The 14,459-nt window shown below is 43.0% G+C and overlaps 1 protein-coding gene across 3 annotated transcripts in view; it reads right to left on the bottom strand.

Annotated features, from left to right (window-relative positions):
* Positions 1–14,459, bottom strand: part of BCHE (butyrylcholinesterase) — a 47,194-nt gene that overhangs the window by 13,337 nt on the left and 19,398 nt on the right. For all 3 annotated transcript variants that reach the window (XM_048314821.1, XM_048314820.1, XM_048314819.1), the window contains exon 2: positions 10,483–12,004. In XM_048314821.1, coding sequence (XP_048170778.1) covers positions 10,483–11,999 — 1,517 coding nt within the window. In that variant the 5' untranslated portion in view covers positions 12,000–12,004. The remainder of the gene's footprint in view (positions 1–10,482; positions 12,005–14,459) is intronic.

The raw sequence follows: 14,459 nt of genomic DNA, 5'->3' as shown, positions 1-14,459 counted from the left end.
TGTCTTGTTTTGTGCTCCAAAGAGCCTCATGGAGCACCCATTGAGCTGAAATAATTCTTGCTCATGCAGGTCATGAATTCCTGCTATATATAAGGTAGGCCTCAAGACATGGGTCATAAATGATGGAGTATTTGAGACACTTAGATGCAGGAGGTTCTGCCTGAGCTGTTTGCTGTGCATTTAGGAGCTGGGTGCTTCCAACCCCTGGCTCCTGGATGGGAGCCTGCTCTGGTGTCAGGAGAAATAAAGAGCTTGAGCCAGAGCTAACGAGCCCTTCAACCCCTGCCTGCATTTCTGACCCCCTGGGCCATGCTGCACATGGGTCTCCTTCACTCAGAAATGTTCCAGCCAAGTTTGGGGCTGTTTCAGGAACCCCAAACTCCATGCAGAGCATGGATGAGACGGGATTTTATCATACGAGGTCTGGAACTGTCCCGCTGTTCTGTGTAAGGGCCACAGAGATGATTTCACACCTTCTCCAGGACTCAGGTCCTGGTGGTGAAATTCACATGTCATATTTACACCACTTTTAGATAGACATGAGAGAGGCAGCGCTGCACCTTAGTCCTTCTTCGTGCTGGAGGAACAGCTTTGCCTTTTTTTTTTTTTTCTCCAGTATTCCTGTAAAGCCTTTTGTAAGACCCTTTGGCCCTTTTGTGTGGTATCAATTTCCACTTTCAAGGGCCGCTTTTCAAAGCTCCTATTTCTTAACACTCCTGGCTGCAGCAAAAAATCAAATGGAACTCTAGTTTTATTCTTATCTTGTAGAGGTTGAAGAGGGATATTTGGAAATGGAAGAAGGTCCTGAACCCCACTGAGACCTTGGAGGAAGTACCTTCCATAGCAGGTAAGTAAAAGAAAAAGTAGGTAGGAAGGCACCTGGCACTTGCCCTTTTAGTCATTCTCTGAGGCTGTTTTATCTCCTCTGCAACCTCTCTTCCTCTTCATGACCTGGAAAAACACAAACCTACGCAATATCTGAACCAGAATTGCTCCCTGGAACAAACCAGGGCTTCATCAGAAACAACAAAGAGGGCGTGAAGAGAGAGAAAAATGTTTTTATAGCCATAAAGCCATTAATACCGGGTTTTAAATTCCCAGTGCCTTTGGTAAAATTTGTCAGCCCAGCTGGTTCTGAGAAAGACTAAATACTGTGCTCATGGATATTATTGCTTGTTCCCTTCCTTCCTTTCCTTCCCATTAATAAAGTTCATCCCAGGCCCTCAGAAATTGTTGGATAAATGTGTTCAATGCTTTTCTTATCGCTAGAGACTAAATTTGCAATTGAGAGTGTGTAGTTGATACTAAACCAGGATATGATAGTTCAAATTTGTTTTCAATAGAAATTGCCCTAATCATGATTTATTTTCAGGACAGATGCTCCACAGAGCCCTGCACCAACCAAAATCCTCTGGATTCGTTGTGTCCTGATGGATTTCATCACAGTGGCATTTTTCTTTATATTTTCTACTACTGCTGTATTTCTGTGAGTGGGAGGAAGTGCATGAGTCACAAACTTTCACGACCATGTAATCTAGGCCAAATTGAGCAGTCCTAAAAATGAAACTATTGGGTAGCTGTCAGCAGGGCGAATTTGTGTTACTGCTTCATCAGAAACAGAACCACTGCAGCTTCATGCTGGGAAATGTAGACAAGAAGACAGAGTGCTCTCTACACCCCAAAAACTGTTTTAAAATATTAATAACATCAATATTAATATTAATTAAAAATAATAATGATAATCTAATATTTTCTTATGGCATAAATTCATTGTAGGCCTGACATTTATGGGTGGAAGTTAGATGTGACACTTCCTTTGGTAAACAAATTCAAATTATGTCCCATTCTTGTAACATCTTCTAAGTCTGTTTTGAACTGCAGCAAGAGGGAGACCTCCAAATACCAACACATGGACCAGGAGCCATGGAAGGGGTGCTCTTAACTAGAAACAATATGAAAAGAGAGAAGGAACCTGTTTAAAGTTCTTCACTTTCAAAATTGAGGGGGGTTTTGTGGAAATTATGGTACGCAGATTACTTTGTAACTAGGAAAAAAACAGCTGTTAAACCTCTGACCATTTCCAGTTGTACAGAAAATTCACTTGGAGGTTTCACCATGAATAAGATGCATGAGAGGCAGATATTTAAGACTTCATTAAAACAAAAAACTTTGCTAGAATTAAAAAATCACAGTATTTGAACAGCTGTTCCAGCAGGAAAAGGATCTGTCAGGTGTAAATTACAGGTAACGCTCTTCAGGGTTTGTATGTTACGAAGAAGTTCTCTTATGTTCCTGCAAGGAAAGGTAGAGGACACAGATGGTGGCCAGAGGTGTCTGGGAAAGCAGAGAATGGCAGCTTTTAATTTTATGTTCTTATAGAATTGTGCAACATCCCCAACTGTGAGCACAAAATGCCCAATTTCTACCAACACAGCTTCAGATTTCTGGGGACAGACTCTCCCAAATCCCAGCACCGCATTTCTGACTACATTTCCCCACCACTGCCTTCCCCTGCAGCTGATTGAAAACAGAATTAAACACCATATTGAGCTCCCTTAAAAAACGTGGTGTTAGGTAACCTCTGCTGCTCCTCATTTCCTCTCCTCTCCCCTTTGCCACTTCCCTGGAACAGCCAATCTCTGGCGTTGGGGAGTAAATTAAAATGTGCACTGAAAGGTTTCCATTCCTCCCGTGAAACTTCTCAGCATCACCTCAGATTAGTGTTCCAGAACCACCTGGAAAAATGGGGTTTGCAGACCTTTCAAACTTCCATTTCTGCCTTCTGATGGTGGAACAAGGGCTAAGCTGCAGGAAAGCAGCACGGAAGAAGAGTGGCCCTCCAAAAGGGGATTAACTGTGGGTGAACGTTAATTAGAATTTCACAGTGCCTTTTGAAGCCATGTGTTTACGTGCCTGTAAAATACTCTCTGGTATTTTAGTGTCTGGCTTTATATGTGAATCTGCCTTAGACTTACCCCATAAGTTCATGTGGGCCCTTCCTTCATCTCTCTGTTCACAGACTTGTTCTCCCCCCAAAATGGTTTGAAAGTCTTTCAGCCATTTTCTGCTTTCATATTTCAATCTCTTTTTTGTTCTGTCTTCTTTGTGCATTTCTTGGTCGCCCAATGTCTTGCAGCAGTTGCATTTCCCTCTCTCGCTTTTCCATTTTCCTTACTTCCCTTCAAACACTAAATTATTTCCACCCAGGTTTGTTACTCTCACTCCCAAATTTGAGGTGGCAATGACACCATGGTTTTATTTCACTCTTGAAACACTTGTTTCTCTTCATCCCTCTCCTTTGCCCGGAATGTGTCTGTGCAGACTCCGCCAGGCCCTTGGGACAGGAGGGAACGCTGTCCAGTGCAGGCTGTTCAACCTTTCTCAGTTATGAGGCCTTATCCAAGACTTGGATCCATAGAATCACTGAATCAGTTAGGTTGGAAAGGACCTCCAGGATGTGTAAGTCCAACTGTGACCCAGCACTGCCAAGGCCACCACTGTGCCATGTCCCCAAGTGCCACATCCACACAGATTTTCAATCCCTCAAGGGACAGGGATTCCACCATGGTCCTGGGCGGGTTTCACCAGGGCAGAACAGTCCTTTCCATGAGGAATTTTTCCTAATATCCAACTTAAACCTCCCTTGGTGCAACTTGAGGCCGTTCCCTCTCCTCCTGTCCCTGTTCCCTGGCAGCACAGCCCGACCCCCCGGCTGCCCCCTCCTGTCAGGGACTTGTGCAGAGCCACAAGGTCCCCCCTGAGCCTCCTTTGCTCCAGCCTGAGCCCCTTCCCAGCTCCCTCAGCCGCTCCTGGGGCTCCAGCCCCTTCCCAGCTTCATTTCTTTCTCCAGACACCCTCCAGCCCTTCAGATCTCCCTCTCTTCCAGGGCTCAGGAGCTCACCTTGCTCAGCCCCAGGCCTGTGAATCACCACTGATGGTTTTGATCCTGCAGCCTTTGACAATTGAATTTGGGCTTACCCTGCTCCATAAAGCATTGTCGCTGTTCTTTTCCAGGCAAACCTCTGCATTTTAGCTCTAGGTTTAATTTTATTCTCACTCAATGACTCCTACAATATTTGGACAATATTTCCTTAATAGATGTTCTCATCTCCTGTTTGAAAATAATGGTTTGACTCATCTGTTGGAGGGAGGAAAACCCGCGTGGACAGAATTGCATTTGCTGCACATATGGAAAGGAACAAGACAGCTTCTTGTAATTTGCAATATTTGTAATAAAATTAAACCAGTCTCAACAATTTGTATCCCAGACTTATTTTCAAAAGACATCTGAATCAAATAATCCTGTTTTCAGTTTTGAAATTCAATGACAGCTTGTCAGCTTGCAAGCCAGAGAGAGAGAGAGATGCCTGCCAAGGTGAGTCTCTGGTTACTGATATTTTCCATGATCCACTGTTTCCTAACAGTTTGCTAAAAAGGTGTTTCCATTACAGTTTCTGAATATAACAATGGATGTAAACTCTGGTAAAGATGATGAGTCACTTTTAAGAACTCAAAACTGAAGGTGGAACAATAGGAGGAAATTTTCTTAAAAATTAAACTTTTTTTTTTTCCCCTTTTTGTTCAAGGCTATAATATCTGCAATTTTTTTTCATGGCTCAGAAATTACTCACAAGAAAGACAGCAAATGTGAGAATAAATGTGTCCTTTTGAGTCAAAATGAAAGCTTTGATTTTCCCTAACATGGGGAAGAAAGACTTCCCATACACATTTTTGTAATTTTGGGAATCTCTCTCTTGCTTTGTTCATATTCCATTTTTTTTTTTTTTAATCCAGAAATCTTTTCTTCTGGTTTCTTGACCTGGTCAGGAAAAATCACTTGTTAAGATGAAAAATTCATTTTTCTGGATGAGTGTGAGATCTCAGGAGCGGCTGCCTCAGGGAAAGGCTCCTCTTGGTCCCCCCGAGCTGTGGCTTCGCAATGTTTGAAGACCCTGTGAGGATCAGAATGCCTGCAACCCAAAAACTTTCCTCTATCCCTGTGAACACGAGCGAATCTCTGGCAGAAATACAGCCCACAGTAAATTTCTTCCCTTGAAATGGCTCAGTGGGACATAAAACTTCCAACTTCCTGAAGTATAGGGAAATTAAAAGTGCTTGGAGTTTTTTATTTTTATTTTTTCCCAGTATATTCAGTCCTTCCCACAGCCAGAGTATATAGGTCCCCAGTTCAAGTGCTGCCTGGACTCTATATGAGGCTGTTGGTTTTGTTCTCACTGCTCTGAAACTGCTCTCTATAAACAGGGTGGGAGAAGTTGGTAACAAAAGCACTGAAATTTATTATGTGCCTACCAGTGGAACATCAGGGAAAGGCAATAATAACCAGACAAAGTGCTTCAAAGCTTTAGTGGGACAATCAAAGCCTCACAAATTCCCCTAAAACATAAGAGGAAATATTTCAAAGGCTTCACTTTATAGAAAAAGCTGCAAAGATTTGTTTCAGCAGTTGTAAAACTGGCAGGGAGACAAGTTTTGCCCGTTTCCTTTTATCCGAAACATTTTTCACAAAGCCTTAAAAAATATTATCTTTGTGAGCTCCGTTATAGTCTTGCTTGAGTTTTCAGCTCATCTGATTTGTCTGGCTCTTGTCACTTTGCATCTCTCATGACTAAAGAGTTACCAAATCGAATGGATAAAGGAACAGAAAAGGCATCCATAGGTTTGGGATGTCCTCCAGTTTTTCAGGATAAATAAAATTTCCTCTTCCCAGAGCTGGCAGAGCATCCTGCTGCTTGGGATTGGTAGGACCTGGTAGTGTCCCCTGCCTGCTTTCAAAAGCTTTCTGAAGAATAACAAAAGCACGGCAGAAAAATGAACTTTAAAAATGTTTAAAAAGAGGAATTTAAATTCTTTCACCGTGGGTGTAGCTTAAAATCAAGTGTGCTGGAAAGAATTCAGGAGAAGGCCACTGAAAATTAACAGTGTTGTTAAAATAAAGGTTATTTCCACACAAACAGAATCATACTGGGCCTGATCCATCACTTTTCATATGACACCACACTATGGTTTCCTGCTGGATCCAATCTGCCCAATCCAATTTGTCTAACTGTGATGATATCTGGTGTTCTAGCAAATGATTTTGAGGCTATGAATTGATATTCAACTGCCAATACTCTTAAATGCAGGAACAGGCTGAGGAGACCCCAGGTCAAGGTGAAGGGAGGAATTTAACCTCAAAGTGTAAACGAAGAACTTCGATTTTGGAATCTGTTCTTTCTTGTAACCCAAATATTTCCTTAGGCTTGATTTATTCAGACAGCAGGAGTAATAAGTCTCTTTGTTCTCTTGCTGATAAAGAGGCATTTTTCAGGGTATGATGAAAATGTTGCTCTTTCAAGGCTCAAATTTATGAAAAATAGGTTTTATGAAATACCTTAATAGCACTAGGAATGGCTGGGATACTTGGTCAGACTTATTTGATGCCCAAACTCAGCCATGAAAAAGACTTTTTAAGCAGGATCTTCACAGATCCACATGTGTAAATACATGGCAGATTCCTGAAAATGACACTATTCCTTGGGATCCAGAAGAGAGAGATTGGAGTCCAGCACCAGCTCCAAGGCTCACAGGAGAAATATCTGTTCCTGTCTCCTGCTGAATCCTCTACATCTCCATTCCCTGCTTAAATTCAAAGATAGAAATTCTTTGTGCCTGTAATTTTTCAGGAAAAATGGTCAGTAATCACTGATGGTTATTCTTAGCCAGGATGTGAAATAGGAAGTACCCAGAGATCTGGAAAATTGCATCCAGTACTGCTGGGGATGGTGGTGGACTGGGAAACCCCTGGGCTGGCTAACAGTGTCCTTTTAGTTACAGAGAAATGCAGAAATGGAGGATTTCACCCTCTTGGGATGCTTTGAAGGAGTCACTTTCTGTCCCTAGCATTTTTTCTTTTGTCCTTACATGACATTTGGGATTTCTCACAAGTTTTCTTGCTTTGACCCTTCTGATTCTCTCTCCCACCCCACAGAGGGGGGAGAGGGCAGCAGTTTTGTGGGGTTTAGCTTCTGGCTGGGGTTAAACCATGACAGAAACAGAAAATGCTCCTAAATGCACATTTTAAACTTTCCCTATCAGCATTTTTATTCCTCACATGAGAATAAAACCCAGAGATCACTAAGGTCAAAGTCTGGGCTTGAAGACCCCTCATGAGAAGCAGCTCTGGCACCTTTCAGTCCCTCCCAGCCAGAAAACACCAGGAAAAACATGATTTCTTCCAGTTTTGTTGACTCTCCTTCATCTCCTTTCCTCTGCAGGCTGCTCTCCCCTCCCTTGTGCTTTTGTACTCCGCACATTAGAATATTAGGTCAAACACCCTCACTAAAAAATGTGCTGTTCAATACTCCTCATTTTTGCTTGATTTTCTCTTCCTCTGCTGGAGACACCAGTGGTAATTTTCCCCTCAGAGGTTTGCCCTTTGATCATGCCAGAATTTCCTATAAACATTATGTCAAAACAGGGCTTCCCCAGTTCCTTATAAATGTTTGCTGTGCTCAAATGTGCCAGGAAAAAAAGGATGGCCTATTAATCTTGGAATTATCAGGAATTATTATGACTTCCCCACTCCTTGCACACTCTGAATAGAGGGATACAGAGCTTTAGGGGTCCGTGTTCTGGATAATGAGTAAAGGGTCACACCGAGGGTTAATCCTGACCAGATCTTTTACTAATACACAAATTGCAGGACTGTACTGTTTTTCCCAATAGTGATGGTTTGGATCCTCGTGGTGGAAGGAGAGGGAGGGATTATTTGCTGTTTGCTGTGGAAACCACTTGCAATTCAATCTGTGGGGTAATCTAATTATAGTGTGAATGATGATCAGAGTAGGTGACAGGACTGCCTTCCACAAACTTAAAGCTGAATGTACCTTATGTTGTCTAATTTTAGGAGCTGCAGTGACAGGAACAGTGTTTTGCAGAGCAGGTTATTGAGATTTATCTAAATATATACATAAAAGTTATATACATGAAAATTAAATCTATACACAATCCAGTGGAAACCAGTAGTTCAAAGAAATGTAACTATCACCCTGCAAAATCAGATGTAGACCTGAATTTCTCTTTTTCCACTAAGAAATAATTCTATTTAATGGCAGGATGTGCTGTGTCTGGTGGAAGATCCTGGCTGCAAGCTCCTGTAGGGCACGATGGGAAGCTGCAGGATGGGATAAGGAACTTCCACTCAGTTTGCTCTCCACCAAGGCCCTAATGACACCAGTGCCAAAGGAATGGTGTCACTGCACATCTTCACAATGCAGGAAGTGTTCCCAAGCCTTTCCCAGCCTCAGACTTCATCTTGCGAATCTATCAGATGCATTTTTGGCATTGATAGATCAACCTCACAGCTCAGTTCCAGAGTGTGCACCATGGAAAGCTTTGCTCTGCATCACAGCCTTCCCTGCCAAACTCACATGGAGGTGTGTGCTCAGGCTCTGAGCAGAGAGGGAGGCAGGAAGAGCTCGTGGATTACATTTTAGATTAAATTTTACCATAATTAAACCTAGATTAAAGCATTAGTCAGTGATGAGTAAAGCTATTGGTACAGCTACTTTCTGAGTTTTAATATGCTCATCTCTTCCGGTAAGAGAAATATTACAAGCTCCAGAACATACAGGGGACAGGAGTTGTTAAGGCAATTAATCCTCCTGCAAATCAATCAATTAATCAATCAATCAAACCTACTGGTAAGTAAATCTGTTAAAAAAGGGATGCACATAAAAATAAACTGTGAGTTCACTGTGGAGGGTGAGGTGAAGGGACAACACAGGGCTGGGGGTTGGCAGCCACCAAGTTTGGGGTGTCCTGGAGCTGGAGAGAACCCACACAGCAGAGGAACATGGATTTGGGGTGGATGGTGGAGCCCTTGGCACCTGGCAGCTCCCTGGATAACACCACAAAGCACAAACAGCACTTTCCTTGGATGGACAAACAGAGAATATCAGCTTGAACAGGAAGGGAGAGATGACACCTGGAATTACAACTCCGTGGGGATGACAGTGTTTAATTCTGGCAGGGAAAGTTCCAACAAGGTGTGGATGAATCACAGGTTTAAAGGTGGAGAGTTGTTACTTGAGAAACAACATGTTAGTGAATGTCTCAAGGGTATGACCTGGCTTGTTTAATGAACAATTAAAAAAAAAAAAAGAAAAAGGAACCAAAAGTCATAAAATAAATCTTACACATTGTCAAACAAAATATAATGCCTGGAAAATGTAGTACAATAGGCAAATTCAGTCTAGAAACAACGCTTTTATAATTGTAACCATTTTAAGTGGAATTAAGATTTAAACAACCTAACCATGTTTGTTCTGGAATTTTAATCAATGGAAACATTTTCAATCAGTGGAAACATTTCAGTCCTACCTGTGTTTTGTGTTATGTACGAGGTTAGGTGGACTAAATGAGCACAGTGGTCTCCTCTGGTTTCTAATCTATTAAAAAAATTAATTAGATCCTGTTCCAATGTTGATTACAGCCTTTACAAATCTATATATCCTTGACAACTCAAAGAAAGGGTCCACCTTAGGAAGAGAATTAATACAGGATTTTAACATTTCAGGTAAAGAAATGTTTTTAGAGTGTGAATTAACCATTTGGTTGTGTGTTCTCAGAGGCACAGACTTTTGTATATATAATTTTCTCAGGAGAGACCACAAACCAAACTTCTGGATAAAGATACCTCCCCTTCCCACCAGGCTTGGGACTAACCCTACAGGACTGGGGTGGGGGCTGGTTTTGTTACTGCTCTGAAACGTTTTCATTTCAAACTGAGCATCACATGGAGAGCCCCCAGCCCTGCCAAGAGGAGCAAGGGCTGCCTCACTTCTCCTGGACTCCAGCTGGAGAGGGGATTTAACCCATTCCAAACACCCACACGAAATATTCTTATTTGCTCCTTGTGCAGGCTGGGCCATATTTCACTTCAAGATGAGTGACCTGGAACTGGAGAGTGATTTGTCACGGGCTTGCACTCACAGCACGCAGGGGAGGAGAGGCTTTCTGAAATCCCAATCTCTTCATCATGTGAACATAACACACCTCCCTGTTAAACACCTGAATGTTCTGAGCAAATTACATCCTCAAGGGAATTGGGCTTTTTGCCACTACTTGTACTGCTGGAAGCATTTTCTAGCATTTGAAATATTTTGTTTCTAACACTTGAAGCCATTACCTGCCTTTGCAACAACCGCTGCCACAGCAAAGAAATGTTTTGCATTTGCTTTTATGGGTGGATAAACATTGTTTCCTTAAGCTTGTCCAATACAGGCAGCAACACATCCACAGTTTATTTTATTATAACAGTGCTTTTGTCAGAACTAAAATAGGAATTCTGGATAACTGAACAATTAATCTGCTCCCATTGTTCCAGTCAGGCTCCAAAGCAGCACTGAAACCATTAAGCTTTTTCCCCTGGTGAAACAACAAACATCGGACCAACCAACCAAACTTCCAGAGTAAACTTACCCAGTTTTGGCAAAAGTTGCCCAGTATCTCATCATGGAGCGGCTCAGGAGCTCCTCAGCTTTGGTGTAATTCACTCTCCTCTCCAGGGGCAGCCCGAACACAAACTCAATCTCGTAGCCATGCATGACCCCCATCCACTCTGGCCAGGGCAGCTTGGAGGAGCGATGCTCAAAGAAATAAAAGAACACATGGTGCCCCAGCTGGGCGAAGCTGGTGGTGAATTCCATCACGGGACAGATGATGTTGTAGTCCCCGATCACGTCATCGATGGCATCCCGGTAGTGCTCCGGCTTTTCCACGTTTTCCCAGTCCGTGTAGTGAAAGATGATCGATTCTATCGCAAGTTTGCTCACTCCTGGGAAGGTCAGATTTAAAGCTGCTTCAAACTGGGTTTTGTTGATCAAGCCATCGCTATCCTTGTCGAGGCCAGGGACTCCGTATGCCAGAAATGATGACCCTTCATCTTTATTAACACCCACCAAGATCTGGGTCTGTTTGAAAAGACCATTCTTGATCAACACTTCTGGCATGTCCACGAGAAAATCCCCATCCACACTTGGGCAGAAATATACTTGTAAAAGAGAGCCATATGGAACCACAAAAATTTCATTTTCCAGTATTTCCTTCGGGTCCTTGTCTTGGAGGCAGAGGATGAGCTCGGACTCGTTGCTAGTGGGACACTGGAGCTGTTTGGCCAAAGCCACTGTTCTGTTCCTGGCCTCAGAAGCTGTGACTGCAGCCCAGGGGGCGTTTGCAGACCCACTCTGCAGGATAGCCCTGGTGAATAAAGGGTGGCTTTTAGGAGAGAGGAGGTGATAGGTGACAGAGGCCGAGCCAGCGCTCTCTCCAAACAGAGTCACGCTTTTGGGATTGCCTCCAAAGGCTGCTATGTTCTCCTGGACCCACTGAAGTGCCAACCTTTGATCAAATAAACCTGCATTTCCAGGAGCTTTCTGGTTCCCTGGCAAGGACAGAAATCCCAAAGCACCAGTCCTGTAGTTCATGGAAACCACGACCACTCTTTCCACCCTGGCCAGAAACTTCCCATCGTAGACAGGCAGGGAAGTGGACCCAGACTCAAAGCCACCACCATAAATCCACACCATGACAGTGGCGTTCTTGGGCTTGGGAGAAGGAATCCATACATTCAGGTATAAGCAGTCCTCACTCAGGTTGGTTTTTGGGTTCCACATCTCTGACCCAGCAAACCCTGGGTAAGTTGTGTCTATGGGCTGGTAACAGGAGTTTGCGTGCTTGGTGGCATCCCAAACATCTGCCCACTTCTCCCGAGGTTCTGGCTTTTGGAATCGCAGCCTCCCGATGGGGGGCTGTCCATAAGGGATCCCAAGGAAAGCTGTCACAGTTCCCCCCAGCACCTGCAGGCTGGTACCTCTGACTCTGCCCTTCTTGGTTGCAATGATGTTCTCCTCAGGTGCCACCTTCCTGACGAACACACACAGGAGAAGAAACCCCATCAGAAATCTGGTAGAGAGGCTTAAACCATTTGTCCAAATCATGATGCCTGAAAAACAGGACAAAAAATAAATTCAGAATTAGTGTTGCAATATCAGTATCACAATGGTTTGTTAAATAAGGGCACGGCTCATCCCAGGGGCAGTGAAAATGAGAAGGTGCTGCTGCACACGGCACAGAAGTCTTTAACTGTAAGTTCTTGTTGGTTATTTGTGTTGCAAAGACTCTGTCCATTTGTTTAGTATTTGGCCAGTACTTCAGAAAAATTTTATTGCTAAAAACTACAGAACTGAGGAAGACAAACCAGGAGAGATGAAGTCATACAAGCAGGCTCTGACCGTTGCAGATGATCGACCCACCAACCAAAACCTACAGGAATAATTTCTTCTAAGATCTTGTTTTTCTAGAGCACCTTAACCAAGCTTACAACCAGCAGAGTCATATGAAGCATGAATGTCATATTTGGAATGAATACTAAAATGCTAAAACATCAAGGATTTTTGAATATATGACAATGGTGCCTAATAATTTGGGTATGGTTTGCTCTTTCTTTCCTGAGAACTTTTCCAAGTGCTAATCAGTATTACCTTAAAGCTAAGGCTATAAATGTTGATTATACATCAAATTTAAGCACACTAATAATCTTATTTACCCCACCTTTCCAAATAACGCCTCAGCACCATCCCCTTGAATCTAAAAATTCAGGAAAATCTTATTTGCATAAATCCATTTCTGTGGTTTACATATGTGAAAATGCTCAACAAAGCTCCTTTCTATTTTTTTTTTGCTCGTTGCCCTGTCACATATCGCGTGCTCTGTCCTGTCCCTTTAAACAGGCCACTCTTTGTTAATGAGGAGCACTCATGTCCTTAAAAGGAACGAGGATAATTTCTCTGGAAAATACAGCTGTGGCCTAATTTGAGCTGCTCCTGCTTGTTTGCCTGTTCTTGGAAAGAAAATGCAGTGGAGGGGGGAACTGGAAGGTTTTGTGCAAAGGGGTTCTTAGCTTTGAGACAGCATCAAAGGAGCAGGGAGGAATCCTCAGGAACAACATTCTTAGCATTCATCTAGACAGAAAATAGATAAATTTTAGAAAACATAAACGCTTATGCTCTGGTTGTTTTGTTAAAGTAAAATAGATGAGGCGGTGAATGAGGGCAATAGACTTGAGAGTTGGTCTCACACTCCACCCCGTCTTCAGCTTGACTGACAGAAACCTGCAATTGCCCCCCTTTTTTGTTAAATATTAGAGATGTGAGTTGTCAGCTCATGGGGTCCAGCAGCTCCCAAGGAGTTTGGGTCAGCACAGGCAGGAGGCTCACTCACAGCATTCAGTGGCTTTTGTCTCCCCCTCCCTATGTGCCAGGCATAGAAAAATAGAATATCCTGAGTTGGAAGGGATCCACAGGGATCATCCAGTCCAAGCCCTGGCCCTGCACAGACACCCCAACAATCCCACCCTGTGCATCCCTGGGAGCGGTGCCCAAACGCTCCTGGAGCTCTGGCAGCCTCGGGGCCGTGCTCATTCCCTGGGGAGCCTGGGCAGTGCCCAGCACCCTCTGGGGGAAGAACCTTTTCTGGTACTCAACCCAAATCTCCCCGGAGACCAAAACAAGAGCCTGTACTTGCAGTTACCTCAGGTTTGCTAAAACACTGAAGCCTAAATCCCACTGTCTTTGAGAGAATTGGCCATAACTCACCCAGTTTGCTGAATATTTCCAGCCTGCTAAACCAACACAGACTTGGGATTATTTTTTTAACTCAGAACGTTTCATTGTAAAACTTTCTCGAGAAGATTTAAGAGCAGCCATGGAAGCAGAGGTGAGAAGAGTAATTTGCTTTGCTCTGTAAATCTGCACTTAAAAATTCATTAGTGTTGAACATCCCAGGGCTTCTCTCAGCCCCTCTGCAAAACCAAACCCAAAATCCTGAACAGCCACCTGAGCTGGGAGGATGATAATGGAGGTGAGATGGAGGAGGGATCCAGCTGGGTTTTGGAGCAGCCAGTACCATGAGATGGGAGAAGTAATTTCTCTAAGTCTGTTGTTGTGACACTGTTACTTCACTGAATTTGTGAAGAAAGATCATGACCAAACCACAACAAGCTGGAAATAATAAGATATTTCAAATATTGTCATTATGAAGAGAAAATGGAGCTAAGAAAAGCAAGAGACTTTAAAGTTCTTCAAGATTAATCCATCTAAATGGTAATTAAAATTAATTCTCCCCCGGTCTTTCCTGTTAATTAAAAAGGGATGGGAGGAAAACAATGTAACATTGCAAAACATAGAGGCAGAAGTTTTAGAAAATAAATTAGTGAGAAAAGAATAAAAAAAATTCAGTTCTGTACCGTTTAAATTAGCTCTGGCATTTCAAAGAAAAAGTTGGATCAAGCTCGAAAAACACAGAAGTTTTGTGCTGCTGAATGAGAGGACTCATCTACTCTCAGGTCACTCTGCTAATATTAAAAAAAGTAGCAAGTGACAGGGGATTATTATTACACC

Source organism: Corvus hawaiiensis, chromosome 10 (assembly GCF_020740725.1).
Source record: "Corvus hawaiiensis isolate bCorHaw1 chromosome 10, bCorHaw1.pri.cur, whole genome shotgun sequence".
In the NCBI taxonomy this organism is placed as follows: domain Eukaryota; kingdom Metazoa; phylum Chordata; class Aves; order Passeriformes; family Corvidae; genus Corvus; species Corvus hawaiiensis.
This window is presented reverse-complemented; position numbering and strand designations above follow the sequence as displayed.